Source organism: Myotis daubentonii, chromosome 14 (genome assembly GCF_963259705.1).
Source record: "Myotis daubentonii chromosome 14, mMyoDau2.1, whole genome shotgun sequence".
NCBI classification, from domain to species: domain Eukaryota; kingdom Metazoa; phylum Chordata; class Mammalia; order Chiroptera; family Vespertilionidae; genus Myotis; species Myotis daubentonii.
Genome location: NC_081853.1, coordinates 7,105,032 through 7,124,497, shown reverse-complemented (window position 1 = coordinate 7,124,497; position 19,466 = coordinate 7,105,032). Strand labels below are relative to the sequence as shown.

Genomic DNA, 19,466 nt, shown 5'->3' with positions numbered 1-19,466 from the left:
CGGCGCTTTGCCTCCTGCGTCAGGGGGAAAGAAACACCCACCAAGGGCCGTCCTCTGCCGGGCGCACTTGGGAAATACAGGATGACAGCAAAACTATGGATGATCCTGCTACCCAGGCGCCATGCGGCTAACCTAACTTTGCAGGACAACATCCAGGCACCCGGTCCAAAAGCAGGGGACACAAGACCCTCAGAGAAAAGCACGTAGAGACCCTCCAATTCTGCAGTTTCGGAGACATCACTGGCCCAGTCCGATGGACACCAGCTTCGGGCCAGAGAGGTGGCTGCCAACGCAACCTGCATTTTCCAAACTCAATCAAAACCAGAGGGACTCCACACACACACACACACACACACACACCCCTTTACATATTTTAACGCCGTCTAATGGAATAGCAGGAACAAGGCCAACCGGCCCCACTGCTCCTGGCACTTGGGCCAAGAAACAGAAATGTATTTTTAGTCAGCAGAGCAAGGCGTGATACACAGGCCCGGGTGGAGGTGGGGGGGTCCTGCCCATCTCTGGCCTGAGGTGGTTCAGAGTCACCTGCCGCCACACTCCTACAACCAGTGCATGGGGGCAGAACAGGCATTTGAGGGCAGTCTCAGTTCCACCACTCAGTTTTGCAACTTTCAGGAACTCAGGGAGCCTCAGTTTCCTGTTGTTAACACAAAGGTGTTCTCTGTGGCCCTGGCTTCCCACCAAGCCAGGAGCAAGCGGAGTGGAGACAGTGCTTCTGACCTTGAATGAGTGGGCAAATGACCAAGAGACCTTGTCAAAGTGGCTTCTGACCCAGTAGGGCTGGGATGAGGCCTGAGACTCTGGATTTCTAAGGAGCTTGGCACTGATGACACTGTTGATCCAGAAACCATACTTCGCTTTTTTTAAGAGAGAGAGGGACACGGAGAGAGAGGGAAACACTGATGTGAGAAACATTAACTGGCTGCCTCCTGCACACCCCCTACTGGGGATCAAGCCCACAACCCCGGCATGTGCCCTGACCGAATCAAACTGGTGACCTTTTACTACATAGAATGATGCCCACACTTTAAGCAGCATCTTCCACTGCTCTGCTCTATGAACAGGAGAGCCACAGAGAGGAGAAACTTATTTAACTTCAGCAGCAATTGAATGCCTTCCAGACACTGGGCACTCAGGCTAAACGGGACAAAAAGAAGAGTCGGACCTTTGTCAGGGGCAAAGGGCCACAGCCTTCATTCCGGCCCTTCCCTAGGACAGGACTGGCCCACACATCCTGTGGCCCAAAGGTGAGCTTCTGGCAGACATAAGGCCATGTGACAACTAGCCACCAGCGAGAAGCAGCAGCCACCATCTGTCAAACCTAATGTGTTGTGCACAAAGCCAGGAGTTTCACGGACATTCCACTCCCCTCTGGCTTGGCCTCATGTGCCCGGTGTGTAAAACAGATCAAGGAACCTGTAAATGAGGTTCAAAGAGATGAGGTTGTCCAGGACACAGAGCTGGGTCAAAACTCTAACCCTGTTCCACACCCAGGGTCTTGGAAGAGTGAAGACGAGGCGGTGGTGCACAAGGCTGGGGCACCTCCTGAACACAGGGCCTGCTGCCAGCAGAAGCCGGAGATGTGCACACTACACACCCGCATCGCCCGATGGCGCCTTCCTGCCAAGTCCCTGTGCTCAGTCTGCCAAGCCACGGTGTCAAGACACATACAGGTGAGCAAACGAATTTACGATGCCAGCAAAATCAAAATCAAATAAAAATATGCAGGGCTGGCGGGAAACAGGAAACGCATCCTGCAGAGCGAGGTGCTCTGCTGAACCTGCCCGAGATCTGGTGGAGAAAGTTGTTGGGTCACGTGGGGTTTGTCCGGAAAGATGTCTGGGTGTGTTCAAAACCAACCCCGCCCTCTGGCTGAAGCGGGCAGAGGTCTCAGCCGCTCCAACAGCAGCCCCGGGGCCTCCTTCCGCTCCTCCTCACTCAGGGCCCTTGGTACCAGTTCATTCCCAGTGTGCTGTCTACAATAATCAGCAGGCTGCCCGCTGTCCCACACCCGACAACAGCTAATTCCTTACTTTCATGTTGATTTCAAGGTCTGGGTACTTTCTTTTCTAAAGCCATAAAAGTGAGCTGAACCACGTTCCCAAGTTCACTGCACCAAGGTGAGCTCGCAGTATGTGACACACAGCTTCCTCTAACCAGTGTACTTACCCAACAGTGGCTTCACCTCTAGGACCAAAAAGTTTAATTCCATGAACCTCTGGGCATTAAAGAAACTAATTTCTCCCCAAATTAGAGATGAGGTAGAACTCAGGTTTTAATTCTTATAAATCCCAAAACAGCAAGCAAGGCATAATCATTAGGGCTACCAGAAGAAAAGCTGTTCTTTACCAGCAGATACAGTTTCCCACCACCGAATGTCAGCTAGGTAACACCACAGCCTTACACCCAGCCAGGCCCCAATGCATCACTTACAGAAAGAGAGACACGATGTGCGAGGAAGCAGCACCGAGGGACGGTATGGCTGTCAACTCGTTGTTATTGAGATACCTGTAACAACACACACAAAAACAATCACTTGTGTTGTTTAAATTAGTAGTTTCAAATCATGTACTAACGAGGGCAATCAGAAAACAGTGATCAGTTACCATGGAATTCTGAATATTAGATGAAAAATTTAAAGCAAGTTCTTAGAGGGAGCTAAGTCTGTGAGGTCACAAATACTGCCTATCACATCCATGGTTTAGAAATAACACTCAGGGAGTGTCTCTTCTGTTCCAGGAGCTGCCAATCTAACTCAGAAATCAAGACTAACAGAAAGGAATCGTGACTCGGGCAGATGCACGGTGCAGACAGAGGTGCCCATGACCACCAGGGACCATGTTCCTTGTGGACTAAGACAGTCAGGGAGGATCTGAGGAGGAAAGAGCATCCCCTCTGGGATGTTGTCACAGGTCTGTGACACAGTGGTCTGCAAACTGTTGCTCTGCCCTCGCCAGAAGGCAACATGCTGGGACCCAGAGCCGGAGACACACGCGTGTGAAGGTCGCAGCGGCGTGGACACAGGGGCATGATTCTGATGCCTCGTCTGTGCGATAATGAGGGTACTGGGCTTGGAGACTCTCATCTAGTTACGATCTCAGCTTCTCTGAACTCTGATGAAGCCTCCAAGTACATTCCCAGGAGTACATACATACATACACATTTCCCAGGAGTATGTACACAGACACATCTGTGCATGTGGACATTTTGAAAATTCTCCACAGACCAGAGCTGCTCTCTTTCCAACCTCCCTTTCTGCTGGAACATGTAAATCTGTATTTCCAAAGTTCACATCTTTCAATGGAAGGGGAAGCCTGCAAACCAAAACACAGCTCACCCAGGCTGCCCCCAGAGGCTGCGATCCGGCCTCCTTACATGGACATGTATTTCCAAATCTGGGAAGAGAATCCAAAATCACACTTGTGAAGTGAGCCCCAAATCCTTGAGAAAGCCAAAGCACAGTGGTCAGGCTTTCTGCCAGTGACAGGCTGAAAAGAAATTGTATCTGAGATGCAGAATCAAGGAGGGTAAAGCTGGGTTATCTTAGTTCCATTTTTTTAAGGGAGTTTGTCCTATATAGGCCATCTTGTCACTGTTTGAAGACGAGGCCGCTAAAATCCAGCTGTAGATAGACAAGGTATACAGCTAGCATTTGCTTGAATGGAAAAATCTGACCGTGTGCCATCTTGTATAGAAATGAATAGAAAAGAAAAAAAAGGAAGAAAAAGGCCTTGAACTGCCCCATTGCCGTTCTTCAGGCCAAAGCCAGTTAGAGAGGAAGCCTGGCAGTTATTGGGCCATGGGACACAGCATGTCTGCTTCAATCGCTTCAGACTGAAGCATCTGGGTGGGAGAGGAAGCAGATCGTATCATGTGGCAAATCCTTTCTCCTCTTAAAGGGCCCTTGTCTGTGTGCTGAAGTGGACAATCAATCACTTTAACAGTTTCTTATCTGACTCCCTAAATCAGCTGGTTTCTGCTTCACTCTCTCTCCTCCAGCCCTGCAGTCGTCCGTTTCGCATGTCGGTACAAAGATACTGAACAGTCTCCCATCGTCTGAATCTACTAATAAATGTTACAGTACCATCAATGCACTTATTACTAAAGGAGACCCTCAGGTCTTGTCAGAGCAAGCCTGCTTACGGACTCTCAGATGATGGTGGTAACAGCAATTTAATAGCAGCAGCCAACTTATGGAGGGCTTACTGTGTGCCAGACACAGCTCTGAGAGCTCACCAATGCACTAACTCACCTTTAGACCCCTAGGGGTAGCTCCCAGGAACATTTTCATTGTGCCAATGAGGACACTGAAACACTGAGATATGAAATAACTTGAGGATGGGCATGAGAAGTGCCAGTGGCCCCAAGAATCTAACCCAGGGGTGGGCAAACTTTTTGACTCGAGGGCCACAATGGGTTCTTAAACTGGACCGGAGGGCCGGAACAAAAGCATGGATGGAGTGTTTGTGTGAACTAATATAAATTCAAAGTAAACATCATTACATAAAAGGGTACGGTCCTTTTTTTTTTTTAATTTTATTCATTTCAAACGGGCCGGATCCGGCCCACGGGCTGTAGTTTGCCCACGGCTGATCTAGCCCCAAACTCTAGATTCCTAACCATCACCCTCTATTTCTTTATAACTTAAGGCAACCACGCCACATGCATTAGGTAACTTCATCATCACAACCCTGAGTTAGGTTCCAGGTTCTATCACTAGTCCCTGACTTACAGGTAAGTTCTCCAGCTCAGGTTTCAGTTCAAGTCACTACCCCAGGATCATAGATAAGAGCTGGACCAAGTGCAATTGCAAGTCGGAGGAGACAACAGGGAAAAGGCCAGCGAATGGAGAGCTCCTACTCCCCAACAGACATGGTAGTTGTTTCAGCTTAGGGTGTGACATGACTTTGAACCTGAATCAAACAGGGTGGGCTTCCCTGCAGGGGAACTTCTGCTGACCAAGCCTGGTCTCAGGGAGCCTCCTGCACACAATCAGCTGCTCCCCCCAAGTTCACAGAAATAAGTGAACAAGGAAAAGGGGCATCATGATAAAAAGTTCGCGTCTTGACAAAACTGCTGGAAGCGGAGTGCACAGGTGTGCTGACCAGTGCTAAAGATAAGATAAACGGGCATCTGGGGGGGGGAGGGCGCGCAGCCCAGGGCCAACAGGCGGAGCAGGGCTCCCGGCTCTCATCTACAAGGCTGCCTGATTTAGAAGGACAGGTGGTGGCCAGCTTCCTTCCCGATCACGACTCTGAAAAAGAACCTCTAGCTAGATGAATGTCTGTTAGCTCCACAGTAGGGCTTTCTTTGCCCGCCCTGTTCCCTGCTGAAACAAGAATACTACCCGCAGAAGGCAGTGGAGGCCAAACTGGCTCTGTGACACGACCCGCTTGCCAGACTGAAATAGAGACTGGTCAAAAATAGCCCCGTCAGGCCCGCAGGGAGAGGGCCCTGGGGAGGCCCGCACAGTCTCTGCCAGGAAGGAGACTGCAGAGATTGAAGACTGTGTTTAACGAAATCTTCTGAACTCTAGAACTGTGGTCTTCTGCCCTTTACCCTCCGCCCCCCAATCCGCTTCCATCCAAGGCCCTAACAATCCCCTACAATGTCTGGCTTCCATAACTGAATCTTTTCCTAATGATCCCGGACCATGACTCGGCACCATGCCAACCCTGAGCTGGGAGAGTGTGACTAAGGCAAATGGGTAGAGGGGCCACCCGACCCCGGGCAGCACCGACATGTGGGACTTCCCTAGTTCCAACCTTCAGACCCTCAGCTGTTTCCAAAGCTTCCATTTACTTGACTTGGTTAAAGAAGTTTTTCCAATGTTAAGGAGAAAGCCACTTTAGAGTACTTTATTACCACCCAATCAACTCAGACTTCAACCAACAATAAAAAACCCAAGGGATAACTTTGGGTAACAGAGCTTTGGAGTTTTTCTTGTTTTTTGTTTAATTAATTTGTTTATTTACTGAACAGCTGATATAAGCACACAATAAAATTTTCAACCCCTTTCAAAAGAGAATACCAGGAATATACAGTTAAAAATAAAGCTCCCTTCATTTGGTCCTATGGTCTGCCTCTAGGAAGCTCCCGCTGCCTGCCACCAGGAGCAATGCTTTCCTTGTACACAGATGCTGTGTCTTACAGAGACGGTTCTGCCCGTTTCTCCCTTAGTCGTGTATCTTAAAGCCTCCATCACTCTTTTAACACGCTGCAAAGCACTCCTCCGCTGGCATGAGCAGCATGGATGACCCATAATTTATTTAGCCATTCCGCTATTCAGACACTTCAGTTGTTTCCAAACACAAAGAGAGCTGCAATTAATAACAGTCAAAATTGGGCAGGGAGTTGGGACTTCAGTTATCTTGTTTCCTAAAAGTCATAAATAATAAGCAGGAGCATAGGTTTTGGGATCAGGGTCACTTAATCAATAACCATTATTATTAGTGCTTTTAGGCACCTGAGAATACGGCATAGTAAATATAACTGGCAAGACTGTATGGCACACAGTTTACGCACCACATGGCCAGAGACGTGTCAGCATCGTGAACCTTCACTGTGAAGCTCCCGTCAGGCGGTGCTCCCTGTGCGGGCTCTGGGCCGGCACGTCACCTGCAGGGCTCATGAAAGACCCGCCAGAGGCAGGTGCTGCCTTAAGGCCGGAGCCCGGCCGCTGTGAGAGCAGCAGGATTATTAGGAGGGGACTTTACCAACTGCATAGGTTTTGGGCAGGATCCAGCCGAAATAATTAAACCTAACACCTTAGGACAGAGCCAGACACAGAGTAAATGCTTAATGGGCGGTGGTGATTTACACCCTCATTATTCCAGCCCTCCCCTCAGCGCCACACACACTGGGGAGCAAACACCCCCAGGCGGGGCCCACTCGCCGCCGGGCCCGCGGGAACGTTTTACTAGCAGGTCAAGGGCCGGGGAAAGCACAGGCAGCACCCCACACAGCCTCCTCGGGCGGGCGGGCGGGCGGGCGGCAGTAATGCGATGCCAGCGCAGCTTCGGAGACGGTATAAATAGCCGCTTGTTAACAGAGAAGCCCGGCACCGGGACCCTGGCAGAGGCCCTCCTGGTGGGCTTTCCTCCGAGCTGTGGGCGGTGAAGCCGTGGGGCCCGCAGCAGCTGCACAAATGTCCCCATGGCCCCGGGGGCCTCCAGCAGGCTCCCTTCTCTCAGCCGGGCCGCGGTGCTCTGTGGTCTGGCCTCCAAAATAAAATCACCGCTAAGGCACCATCGCCTGCAGCGCCAGCCAGCGGTGCCCCTCGCTGAGGTTTCCACTCGCAGGCTCACAGGGTTAGAAGAGCCTACAGCTCCTGGGAAACCCTGAGCCAGTCCACTTAGAAGCAGCTGTCTGTCAACTATGATTTTTTTCTTCAATATCCTCCCCCACCCCTCACTCCCGACAGTCTCTTTCTGCCTCCACCAGGCATTATCCCTACGTGGGAAGTTACACTGCTCTGGGCACTGGGGAATTTGTCACCCACCCCACAGTGTGACACCAGGGACGGAGGTGGTCCCGGTTCAACCTATGGGCCCTCAAGGGTTTATTTTTAACAATGGACCCGGCTTGAGTGGCTATGGGATTAGAAGGTAGCAGAAGAGAAAAAACTTTCAGTGAGTTCTTCCCACATACAAGGACGTGGACGTCATGTCCAATTAGCAGTAACAGCAATAATGCACAGCCATGTCCACCCTGCGGAAGAGCAAAAGGAGGCGCTGAGGCACTGTGTACCTTGTTCAGGGCACAGTCCGCTGAGGAACAGGACCAGTCCTCAACCCAGGTCTGTCTGCTCCCACGAGGTGTGTTTCTCCCGCTCTACCGTATTGCACCCATACGATGCCACGCTGCCTTTACAACCCCCGCACGCGGGAAGGTGGTGCTGCCACAGAGGTGCCTTGGATAAAGTATGAGTGCCCGTACGGAGTGCAGTGCTCAGCACCATGACCAGCATGGCCCACCTTCCCGAGTGTTAGCAGAGGCAGGAGAGGAGGCACAGCCCTGAGGGAGCGCAGGAGGGGCGGTCTCACCCTGCCGTCCTGCCTACAAATGCACCGGGGCCTCAGGGGAGGGGAGAGCCACCTGCAGGGGAGGAGAGAGGCTGAACTTGGAGGCGGCGTGGGTCTGGAGGGGGAGGAGGAAATGCTTGGGCCTATAACAGCGATGGCAAACCTGTGACACGCGAACTCATTTTTTTGGTTGATTTTTCTTTGTTAAATGGCATTTAAATATATAAAATAAATATCAAAAACATAAGTCTTTGTTTTACTATGGTTGCAAATATCAAAAAATTTCTATATGTGACACGGCACCAGAGTTAAGTTAGGGTTTTTCAAAATGCTGACACGCCGAGCTCAAAAGGTTCGCTATCACTGGCCTAGAATGAGAAGATGGTGTAGAAAGACGCAAGGATGCAAGCTGTCAAACACTGGATTTTCTGTCTGGAAAACCATCCGTTGAATAGTGCGGGTTAGTGAGGGACATGGGAATTTAGGTGGTGCCACTGTAGGGTTAAATGCAGAACATTTGGAATCAAATGGATTTGCATTCAGCTCTCAGATATTCCAACCACGTAACACTGCACAAGTGAACTTAGCTTCTCCCAGGTCCACTTCCTCTTCTGTAAAGTGGGGAAAACTCTTGTAAAGAAAATAATTTCTATCAATCGTAGTGTCCGCATGAGGACAGCGTCACCAAAGGTGTAGCTGGGCGCTGCCATGACTGCTGTCTCTAAGGCTAATTCCAAACTTCCATGTGCAGAGGTGTCTGTTTTTCACTAAGTGCTCACCATGGTTATGTCTGGGTAAGAATACTGGTCGTTTTAATTAATCAGTCTTTACATATTTCTATAGCTTCCAAATTTTCTGCAGTGGGTATGCATGATTTATGTGAAAGTGTCCTCAAGTCCCTGTGGAAGTAAAATTCCTGATAATCCTAACACCCATTTTTAAAGCAGAATTCTTTACATTATAAAGAAGAAAAAAACGGAGGCTTGCTTTAAAGGACGCTGGAGACGAGCGGCCGGGAGCTCCACGGGCAGCGTGCCCAGCTCTGTCTGGAGAGGGGACAGAAAAGGTAAGCCTCTCCTGGCCGCTCTCTGTACTTTGTTTCCTGGGAACTGTGGGGAACTACCAGCCAGGTGTGCTAACCCGGCTGGTCCACAGGGCTTCCCACAGGGAGGGGCCGCCCTGCACCCACATGTTCTGTGATTCCCAGCAAACCCGTACCTACGGCCTCGGCCACCATCACTGACAGCCCAGGAGGAAGAGGTGCTGCAGGAGGGAGAGCTGGGGGAGAGCACACCTGCCTCCCACAACCTCACCACTAGGCTCCTCCTCAGCAGCTCAGACCCCGACCCCGGCAGTAGGAGAGGGTTTTCCCAAGGAGCTCTCCACCCCTCCAACCCCCGAGAGGTTTGGGGAAAAACACTCACACTTCCTGTAGATTTGGCAAGTCCTCAAAACCTGCAGGGTCAATCTCGGAAAGTTTGTTGTAACTCAGGTTTCTGGAAAAGGGAGAGAAAAAGAAAGAAAAAAAACCAGCTGAATCAAAACTTCCACACACCCAAAATTCAGGAATCTTCTACTCCACCCCCAAATAAAATAATGATTTCCCTTATCGCACACATTATTTTAAATAACCTATTGACACCGATCTTTATAGCTGTACCTCTTGCCACTTGCATCCATAAACATGTCCCTGTGAAAATCTCTAATCATCTGAGCTTGGCTAAACTAAAATGAATTTTAATCAATACCATTTCATCACTTAGCAACATGAAAGAAATTCTAAGGTAAGCCAGCCTGCTGCCTACATTAGAGTGTGCTGGTCCACATGCTTTGTACCCTATCAAGGCCAAGGCTGTTCTAAGGGTGAGAGATCAACCAAAGGACTTGTATGCATGCATATAAGCCTAACCAATGGACACAGACACCAGGGGGTGAGGGCATGAGTGTGGGGGGATGGGGAGACAATGGGGGAATAAGGACACATATGTAATAAACTTAATCAATAAAGAAAACAAATTTAAATACCTACCTAAAAAAACATAAAAAAATAAAGGGCGCTTTTTAATCAATGTCTTACTAACGCATCAAATACCATCAAGCAACAGCAAAAAAAAAAAAAAAAGACGGGTTGAGGGCTGACCCTTTGTTGTCTAAAATCACTGGTTCTCACTCAGGGAGGACACAGGCAAAGTCTGGAGACAGTTTGAGTTGTTACAACTGCAAGGAAGGGAAGGCGGCTATGGCACTGAGGGTGGGAGCCAGGGATGCTGCTAACCTCCTTCAATGAGCAGTACAGCCCTTAACAACCACCAACTACCAAGCCCTAAGTCAACAGTAATATTCATAGGTTGAGAAATTCTGTCTGCACAACTTAAGAGTGAAAATCGCTCACAGGTCTAGTCAGAGCTGAAGGGACTCAAGAAAGTGAACACTGTAAGACTGTAATCACAAAGCTATACTATCAACGTGGCGCTCCTACTATCAATGAATACAGTAAATATTGGAGTAACCAAGCACAGGAGAGAGGATCCACGGTCACAAGAAATCTGTGGTTGGTGCTAACCAACGGCATGAAAGCCACACATGTGGCGGCCTTCTGGAAATGATGGCATTGTCACAATTATTCAGAGTCACATCCCTATCCCTGCACTCCCAGCTGTACCCACACAGGCAGACACGCAACAAGCTGGAAACTGCATGGTCAGGGGAGCTCCTCAGATCACACCCTCACCCCAGAGTAGGTTAATTAATCCACAGGAACAGAAGCCACAGAGATGTGGTCCAATGAGCCCTTCTTGCACAGTGCACCTTGCTCTGGCCACAATATATGCAGTCCTGTGGAAGCCAGCGAGGTCAACATTTTCATCTCAGCTATTAGAGCTCATTGGCATTACTGCCAATTAACAATGCTACTCATCATGAGTTTAAAGTCTAGCTCAGGGGTGGGCAAACTTTTTGACTCGAGGGCCACAATGGGTTCTTAAACTGGACCGGAGGGCCGGAACAAAAGCATGGATGGAGTGTTTGTGTGAACTAATATAAATTCAAAGTAAACACCATTACATAAAAGGGTACGGTCTTTTTTTTTTTTTTTTTTTTTTTTAGTTTTATTCATTTCAAACGGGCTGGATTCGGCCCGCGGGCCGTAGTTTGCCCACGGCTGGCTCTAGCTCTTAAGGGGCACAATGTCACAAAAGTGGCAACTACCTTTTAAACTCACCCCAGAGACATTCCAATCAATACTAGCCTAGAGCTGATAGCCATTTCACTGCCAACCCAAGACATTCATCTAAATGAAAGTCAAACCACACGTGCAATAATGGCACATCTATGTTCGGGGCATAGCCTGAATGAGAAGCAATTTGTCTAGATATTATGTTACTATAAAAAAACTGAAGGTGGTAATTTTTAAAACCACATACCGAAGTCAAGTGTGAGCTTGTCTGCACTTGGTTAGACTCGGAAAAGAAAATCCACAAATGGAGAGACTTTGCCCACATCAGAAAAAGGACCAGACGGGCTGAAACTGTCTTCTGTTTTCAGCACATTATCATAAAGGGGGGGGGCATGAAATACTGTGTCTGTGTCTAGAGATACGAGAGTTTACAGGGACTGGAACGAGCTGACATCAGCACAGGTCATGGAAGGTGTTGAGCTGGAGGAGATATCAGAGACTCAGAAACCACAAAGGCAAGAGGGAGGGGGGCAGACAAGCCATGTGGACAGCCACCTGTCGGCGTGGACTGAGGGACACAGCAGTGCCTGCCCGCCTGCCCAAAGCCAGCGCAGACGAGGCTCCTCCATTGTTAAAGGAAGCTCAAACTCTGCATTCTCACATGAAGTCTTTTCAATTCTTAAAAAAAAAAAAAAAAGAAAGAAAGAAAGAAAAAAAGAAGTAACCCTAGATGGGCCAAACAAAACATATCTGCAAACCACATCTGGCCTGGGGGCCACCAGTTTTCAACCTCTCACCTAGGCCACAGCTTGAGGCTATCGGGTTCAAAACCGAGTGACTTGTTGCTGGCTTTTATGTGTAGCCACAGGGGAGCTGGGTCACAGGGCTGGCTCTTAGGCAGTCCACTGGCAGCCTCACTTCACACTCTCTGGAATGAAGTCATGTAAGGCTGCTTGAAAAGGGGTCTTCCATAAGCTGATCTTCTCACAAAGCCAAGCAGCATCGGCTCGAGCCCTAAGAGCCAGTAAGCAGTGATGAAGATGAATGGATTTGTCCATGGAGCTTAAGCTCTCACTGGGTCAGCCTGGAAGTGATACCTTCGACTTGCGATGCAGTAGGAAAGCCGTGCACCAGCCAAGGGGTGTGGAGCAGACTGGCTCTAATGGGCATCCTCTGGGAGGCCCTCAGCGACTGCAGAGGAGGCAGCTAATGAAGCGCAGGCCCCGGGGTGGCAAGGACATGGGGGAAATATTTACTGTACTAGAGGCCCAATGCATGAAATTCATGCAAGAGTAGGCATTCCTTCCCCCAGCTGCCAGCACCAGCTTCCCTCCAGCACCTGGGACCCGGGCTTCCCTTGCAGCCCCGGCTTCACCTGGAAGGTCATCCAGAAGGACATCCAGTCTAGTTAGCATATTACGCTTTGATTATTACAGGTTCTCCCTGATGACTATAATCTGAAATAAAATTCTCAGAGGCATTTTCTTGTTTACTCATTTCAGGAAGACAAACTGCCAGCATAATGTTGTTTTATTGTGGTAAAATACAGATAACATAAAATGCACCATCTTAACCACTTTTAAGTGTACAGTTCAATGCACATTCACATTGTTGTGCAACCATCAGCATCAGCCATCCCTAGAACTTTTCCATCTTCTCCCTGAAATTTAGTTCCTCTTAAACACTAACTCCCCATCCTCCCTGTGCCCCACCCAGGCCTGGCAACCTCCACTCGACTGTCTGACTCTATGAAATGTGACAACTCTAGGTTCTTCCGGTAAGTGAAACCATACAGTATCTGTCCTTTTGTTTCTGGCTTATTTCACTTCACATGCTATTCTTAAGGTGTATCCATGTTGTAGCATACGTGAGAATTTCTTTCCTTTTCAGGGCTGAATAATACTCGTGTGTGTGTGCGTGCGTGCGTGTGCGTGTACAGGCGCGTGCACACACACACATTTTATCATTTCAATAGCAGATGAGCATTTGGGCTGTTTCCATCTTCTGGATATTGTGAATAATATTATCAACAATGGCTTACTTTCTTCAGAACAATTTTTAAATAAAGTTGTTGTTTTTTGACCCTTTGACTACTATGCTTACTGACACTCCGTTTTCAGTGATTAATGAACTACATTTATTCAGCCCAAGAACTGTACAGAGAGGGATGTGAATTCTCATCTTAGTTCTCAAGAACAAAGAGTTAATCAGTGAAAACCCTTCAATGAGGACTTTCTTTCAGGTGGCAGCTGCCATGCACACAAATCTAAAGACCTCACTTATTTCTACAAACACGAGCAACCCTCACCCAGCTGGACATCTGAATGTGCCTGAAGTTGAAGGTTTCAGATTCTCCTGTCAAAACAAGTCATCTGTCAGCAGGACAGATGCTGTCAAAAGCATTTCTGCACCTTTCAGTAGCAAAGAGGAGCGGAAAGAAACCTCAGGGAATTTAGTTACTGCCAATTGCAGCTTTCATTAAACATTTTGTCAGCCACTGTCATAACACAAATTGTCCCTGTTCTTGTAAAAAGGGTGCACAATCTTTGAACAATTGAGCCCAGCCAAGGATATTCTTCCTGCTAATCTGCTGAAAGATGACCGTCGGCCCACCCTGTGCAGCTCACGCAAGAGGCACCTCTGGTGAGAACAGCTCAAGTTTTACCAGGTTTTATTTGCCTGAAAAGCAAACTGTTTAACAGTGCATGGCACAGTCGGCCTGCTGAGCATTTTTCGTAACAAATCCCCCGACCTGAACCCACCAAACTAGAAAAGTGAACGCTTCGAGTAGCTGAGAAACATACATTACCTCTCCCCCCCCCCCAATTACGTAACCCTGTGCTGTCCAATTCAATAGCCACTAGCCACGCAGCCAACAATGTTACCATTTGAACGAATTAAGAATTCAGTTCCTCAGTCGCACTAGTGCAAGTATTCCACAGCCGCACGTGGGCCACACTGCACCATGCAGACAGAGGCACTTCCACCGTCACTGAAAGGTCCGCTAAGCTGGGCTGAATCTAAGTCTCGGAGTGCTCGCAAATACTTCCAAATCATGAAATCAACAAATATTTAAAGTGAAATGGCACCTGGTGAGAAACTTGGATTTTAACAATAAATGTGAATTTCCCAATAATTCAAGGCCTTTGTTAAAAAATGGGGGGGGGGGGGGGGGGATGGACACAGATATTAGCCCACGTCTTTTAGGCGCACAAAGTTCTTAAACATCCCACAGAGGGAGCGACCTTGGGAAACTCACTTCACCAGGAAGACACTCTTGAAACAAAGGCCCTCTGAGAGTAACTCTGGAGGCTTCATCAGTATTTACAGAACCTGACCAGCACCTTCCTGCAACCAGAACCACGAGGGAAACCGGCTGGCAAGCAGGAAGTAATTGGCTCCTGGGAAGCCGAGGGATGCCAGGTTCCGTGTTGGTGGAGTGGGTTCCGTGAGGAAGTGCCCCGCATCCCTGGACCACATCATTCGCACTGTCCTCACAAGCAGCCACTGCTCACAGGTCACTGAATGCAGACAAACCCCTCCCGGGAAGCCGGCACAGCTCCGCTTGTATTTCAGTATGAATAGGAGCCATAACTCACTGCAGAAGGAACTGTCCTCATTTGGTGGCAAGCATTCCCTGAGGAGGGAGGTTTTCAGAGTCATTCTGGTGTCCAGGCCAGGCGATTTCCCATTACTCAACCTTATCTGGGCTCCTGACCGGCAGGGCACTTTGCATATTTAAGCTTTCAGATACATCCACTGACCCAACTACTGAGCACTACTGAGGGCCCAGGCCTCACCAGGAGTCTGGTGTTTCTCGGGAAACTGTGGACTCCAGTGGACATCGCTTCTAACCCTCAGGAAATGCTTTTTTGCCGCCCATTTTAAAGGAGTCACCTGCGTTCCTAGGACAGAGAGCAGTGCTTTCAAACGTCAAGGCTGTGAGTGAGCGAGGAGAGCATGCAACTTTGTAAGTTATTCAATCTCTTAGGCTCGCTCCGGAGGCTATTTCTGCTGCTGCATTTTTACCTTCTGAGGAATTATGTGCAGGAAAGTCCCAATAAAATCACCACATTATGTTCCCCAGACCCACAGTATAAAGTTGTCTGAGAATAAGAGATTTATTTAAAATCTAGAATATCAGATGTCCTTATCTTTTCTACTGTGATGTTTCCATTTCCCCTCATTACCCAAGCGCAACTACTAAACAGCCTAATAATCCACATTAACCAGTTAACTGCCACGATATTTTGAATTTAATTTTAAAAAGTCTGGCACTTGCGTCTATAGATGCTTAAGGCGTACAAATGGTTAAAGGCGTACATTTAGAATGAAACTGCATCTTAAACTAGAATCACCCCTCGGGCCTCCTCGTTCCAGAATTCCCACCAGGAGAAGATCCGGAATGTGTGGCCATCTCTCTCCAGTGAGCTAAGCATAACACCCTAAACTGAGACTCGGAAAAAGAAACACTTTCTGCAAATGATTAAAGGCAAAAATCACTCAGATATTAACTCAATACGATACATACAGCTCATCCTGTAAGCTTTGGGTCAATTATATTTAAGAAAGTCAGTAAATGGCCCTAACCGGTTTGGCTCAGTGGATAGAGCATCGGCCTGTGGACTCAAGGGTCCCAGGTTCAATTCCGGTCAAGGGCATGTACCTGGGTTGCAGTCAAATCCCCAGTAGGGAGTGTGCAGGAGGCAGCTGATCGATGTTTCTCTCTCATTGATGTTTCTAACCATCTATCCCTCTCCCTTCCTCTCTGTAAAAAATCAATAAAATATATTTTTTAAAAAGTCAGTAATGAATCACAGTTACTTAACTATTTGAAAATGTTACATAGATAGTTCTCTATGCAAATGAGGTATACAAACAATTCAAAAGAGATAATACACACCAGCCATATAAGGACCCCAGAGGCACCAACTACTTTTATTCCTTAAAATTAGCTAACATCACGATGGAAATCAGTGTGGCCTCTGAATTCTGACGCTGAAGACAACTGAGAGGAGTCCCCTGGAATGCAGCCCTCCACCTTAGCCGGTCACTCACCTCACCCCAGGCCATGGCTAGTTTGAATCCAGGTCTAAATTTTGTCCCTTAGCACCCAACAGATGTCAAATCCAACAAACAGTAATTGAGTGTTTTCCTACAATGTCTACTGTGCTGTGATAAGATCTGATACAAATTAGGATAAGCTCTAGCCCTTAACCTCAAGGAGTTTACAACCTACTGGTCAGGTGAGACTCTGGACCAAACAATGACAGCCACAGGCCCTGGCGGGCAGGCCTCTGGGGGTGGCAGGCACAGCCGCCTACTGTTGGCCCTTCAGCCAAAGCTGGGCTTCAGGGAAAATTGCTTGTGACTCAACAGTGTTTGGAGAAACCTAAGGTTTTCACACACAAAATAACAGTTTCAGTTTCCCTTGAAAATAACCACTGGGCGAGCACCCCTGACAATAGCAATCCTTTGGTTAGCAAGCCCTCCAGGGGCCCAGGGGCCTCCGCTGTACTGTCCGGCAGCTCTCTTCCCTCAGCTCAGCACCTGCCTGCCCCTGGAGCATCTGAGGGTATCACCCCTGGTATGGAGTCCAGATGGCGCTCAGAGCAGGGAAAGTCAGTTGTGGTAAGAAAAATTTATCAGAAAAATACAAAACCTTAGCTGAAACCTGGAAAAAGACTGGGAGAAGAACACTGTTTTGAGGAAGAGTACCAGAAATGTTAAATAGGGCGTGGAGGGTATGAACCTTTAAAAAAAAAAAAAAAAAAAGTCAAGAAGACAGGACCTCCTAGAAAGGAGAGGTCAAGACACAAAGACACAAGCAGTTTCAGGACAACATGGAGAAGCGCAGCCAGAGTCACGTGCCTGCCCGTCAGTAAGTCAAGGGTTATATAAACCTTCGCAAACGTCCGTGCCAGGTCCCTCGTGAAGGTCCATCTGCAGGCCATAAAGGCTGATTCCCACAGAAGCAGAATATGCCCTTGTTCAACTACTGAGAGCTTGACTAACAGTCAGCAGCCCCCACCACTGAAAGCGATCAGCATCTGCTTTCTGGAACATCCCCTAAAACAGGAGATTCTAGGATCTGTTTTTCCTACCAAACTAAGGTTTTGGCTAAAGAAAGGAAATTAATTGGTTGTTATGTGATTCTGTTGTGTGTGTTTCGGGGGGTTTTTTTGTGTTTTTTTTATTTTATAGATTTTTTACAGAGAGGAAGGTGAGAGGAATAGAGAGTTAGAAACATCGATGAGAGAAACATCGATCAGCTGCCTTCTGCATACCTCCCACTGGGAATGTGCCCACAACCAAGGTACATGCCCTTGACCGGAATCGAACCTGGGACCCTTCAAGTCTGCAGGCCGATGCTCTATCCACTGAGCCAAACCGGTTAGAGCTGATTTTGTTATTTAAGCACTTTCATGCTTGGTTGTGGGGGGTTCTAGGGAGTCCACAAATTTCCCATAACAGTCTCTTGTTAAAGATGGTGCGTGCACCGTTAGCCCCTAAAGATGAATTAATTAAATTAGGAGGAGGCACTAGAGCCCACCAGCTCTGCAGGGGGCAGGTACTCCACAAAGGGGGTCTGCACGGGGAATAGCGGCTGGCCACAGGCTGACCCTCCCACAGCCGCCACACAGGGGCCACCACCATGACCGCCCAGCCAGGAAGAGGCGTCTACAGCCACCAGGTGGTCTGACCATAGGGAAGGAGCAGGGGAGGAGGGGAGAGGGGTCAACAGTCTGGTCCCCTATTCTGTACTATCATCTCTGCAGCGGTCACAAATCTGCCCTCTCAGAGTTCGCAAACTCCTCAGGACTTCCCAACTCATCACCTCCACACAGGCCCCTGCACCGTGGCTGACACCAGCCAGCATACAGCTCCCACGTGACCCAGAGCCCAGCATCTGTGGGACAGAGGGCAGGCGGTGCTGGGAGCCAGGCCTCCCTCCCTGTCAATCAATCAACATCCTGAGGCACAAGGAGCTTCAGTGAGAGCAGAAGGCTTATCAGTCCTGACCTCCAGGGACAGACAGTGCCCCTGTGCTCACCTCTGGGGACACTCCCGAGGCTGGAGTTTCCTCGGGGACAGGATGAAGGAGGAAGTCTCCTAACTGGAACCTTGCTCTGCGGAAGCAGGAACGAGACTCTTGCTTCTGTAGCAGGTAAAACAGCCGGGCAGAGGGACAGGAAGTGAGGACACATTAATCTAGCGGATAAATTTGGAATCCCGGGTTCACCAAGTGCTTCTTAAGGCCCACCAGTGCCCCTCTGGTCACAGAATAATGTTTGCCTTCCTAACACCTCCACCCGCACCCTCCGCCCCACAAATGTCCACGTGGAGATGAGCTTCCTGTAAAACCACCCCTGTAAATAAAGGGTTTTATGAAAAGCATGATGCAGCTTTAAAATCCACTAACTTTGGGGTTACATATTAAAGCTGCAAACTAGCTATGTCTTATGAACACCTCTTTGACTGAATATGTCACCCACCAGAATGGGTTTCGAAACTGGCACAATCGCCAACCAGCAGGAACGAGGTGGTGGTCAATTCCCTACCCGCCACTGAAATGCTTCGGCACTGCACACTGATTTCACACACGCGTGCCCCACCTAAAGCCCTGAGGGGAACGTCGCCATCAGAGAAGAAAATATGAATTTTGTTCTAGTTGGTTTGGCTCAGTGGATAGAGCATCAGCCTGCAGACTGAAGGGTCCCAGGTTTGATTCTGGTGAGGGGCACATGCCTGGGTTGAGGGCTTGATCCCCAGTAGGGGGCATGCAGGAGGCAGCCGATCAATGATTCTCTCTCGTCACTGATGTTTCTATTTCCCTTTCCCTTCCTCTCTGAAATCAATAAAAAAATATTTTTAAAGAAAATACATATTTTAACACAGCCCCATAAAAAGTACTGCTGGCCACATCCCAAGCCTGTCTTTCTGGCAGAAGGTAAAGCCAAGAATTTCACTGGGATAAAAGGTAAGTTAGGAAACTATATCAGTGATGCTGGATTCCTCAGAAATGAAACCTCCAATAACATATTACTCCTTTGAGTACAAAAGACACACATTAAAATATTAAGAACAAACAAACACCCCCAAGTCATTACACTCCGTTCTAAACACTCTTGTCTAGATGTTCCCCACAACGAGGGAAGATTCAAGACATTTTGTGGCTTTTTTAACCCTCATTTCTGACAATTCAGATTCTAATATAATCCAAATCAATGAAAATAATAGTACGC

The 19,466-nt window shown here is 48.4% G+C and overlaps 1 protein-coding gene across 3 annotated transcripts in view; it reads right to left on the bottom strand.

Annotated features, from left to right (window-relative positions):
* The window catches only part of LRIG1 (leucine rich repeats and immunoglobulin like domains 1), a 101,682-nt gene that overhangs the window by 55,351 nt on the left and 26,865 nt on the right, over positions 1-19,466 (bottom strand). For all 3 annotated transcript variants that reach the window (XM_059663026.1, XM_059663027.1, XM_059663028.1), the window contains exons 2-3: positions 9,470-9,541; positions 2,455-2,529 (exon numbers count right to left, since the gene is read on the bottom strand). In XM_059663026.1, the coding sequence (XP_059519009.1) occupies positions 2,455-2,529; positions 9,470-9,541 (147 nt within the window). The remainder of the gene's footprint in view (positions 1-2,454; positions 2,530-9,469; positions 9,542-19,466) is intronic.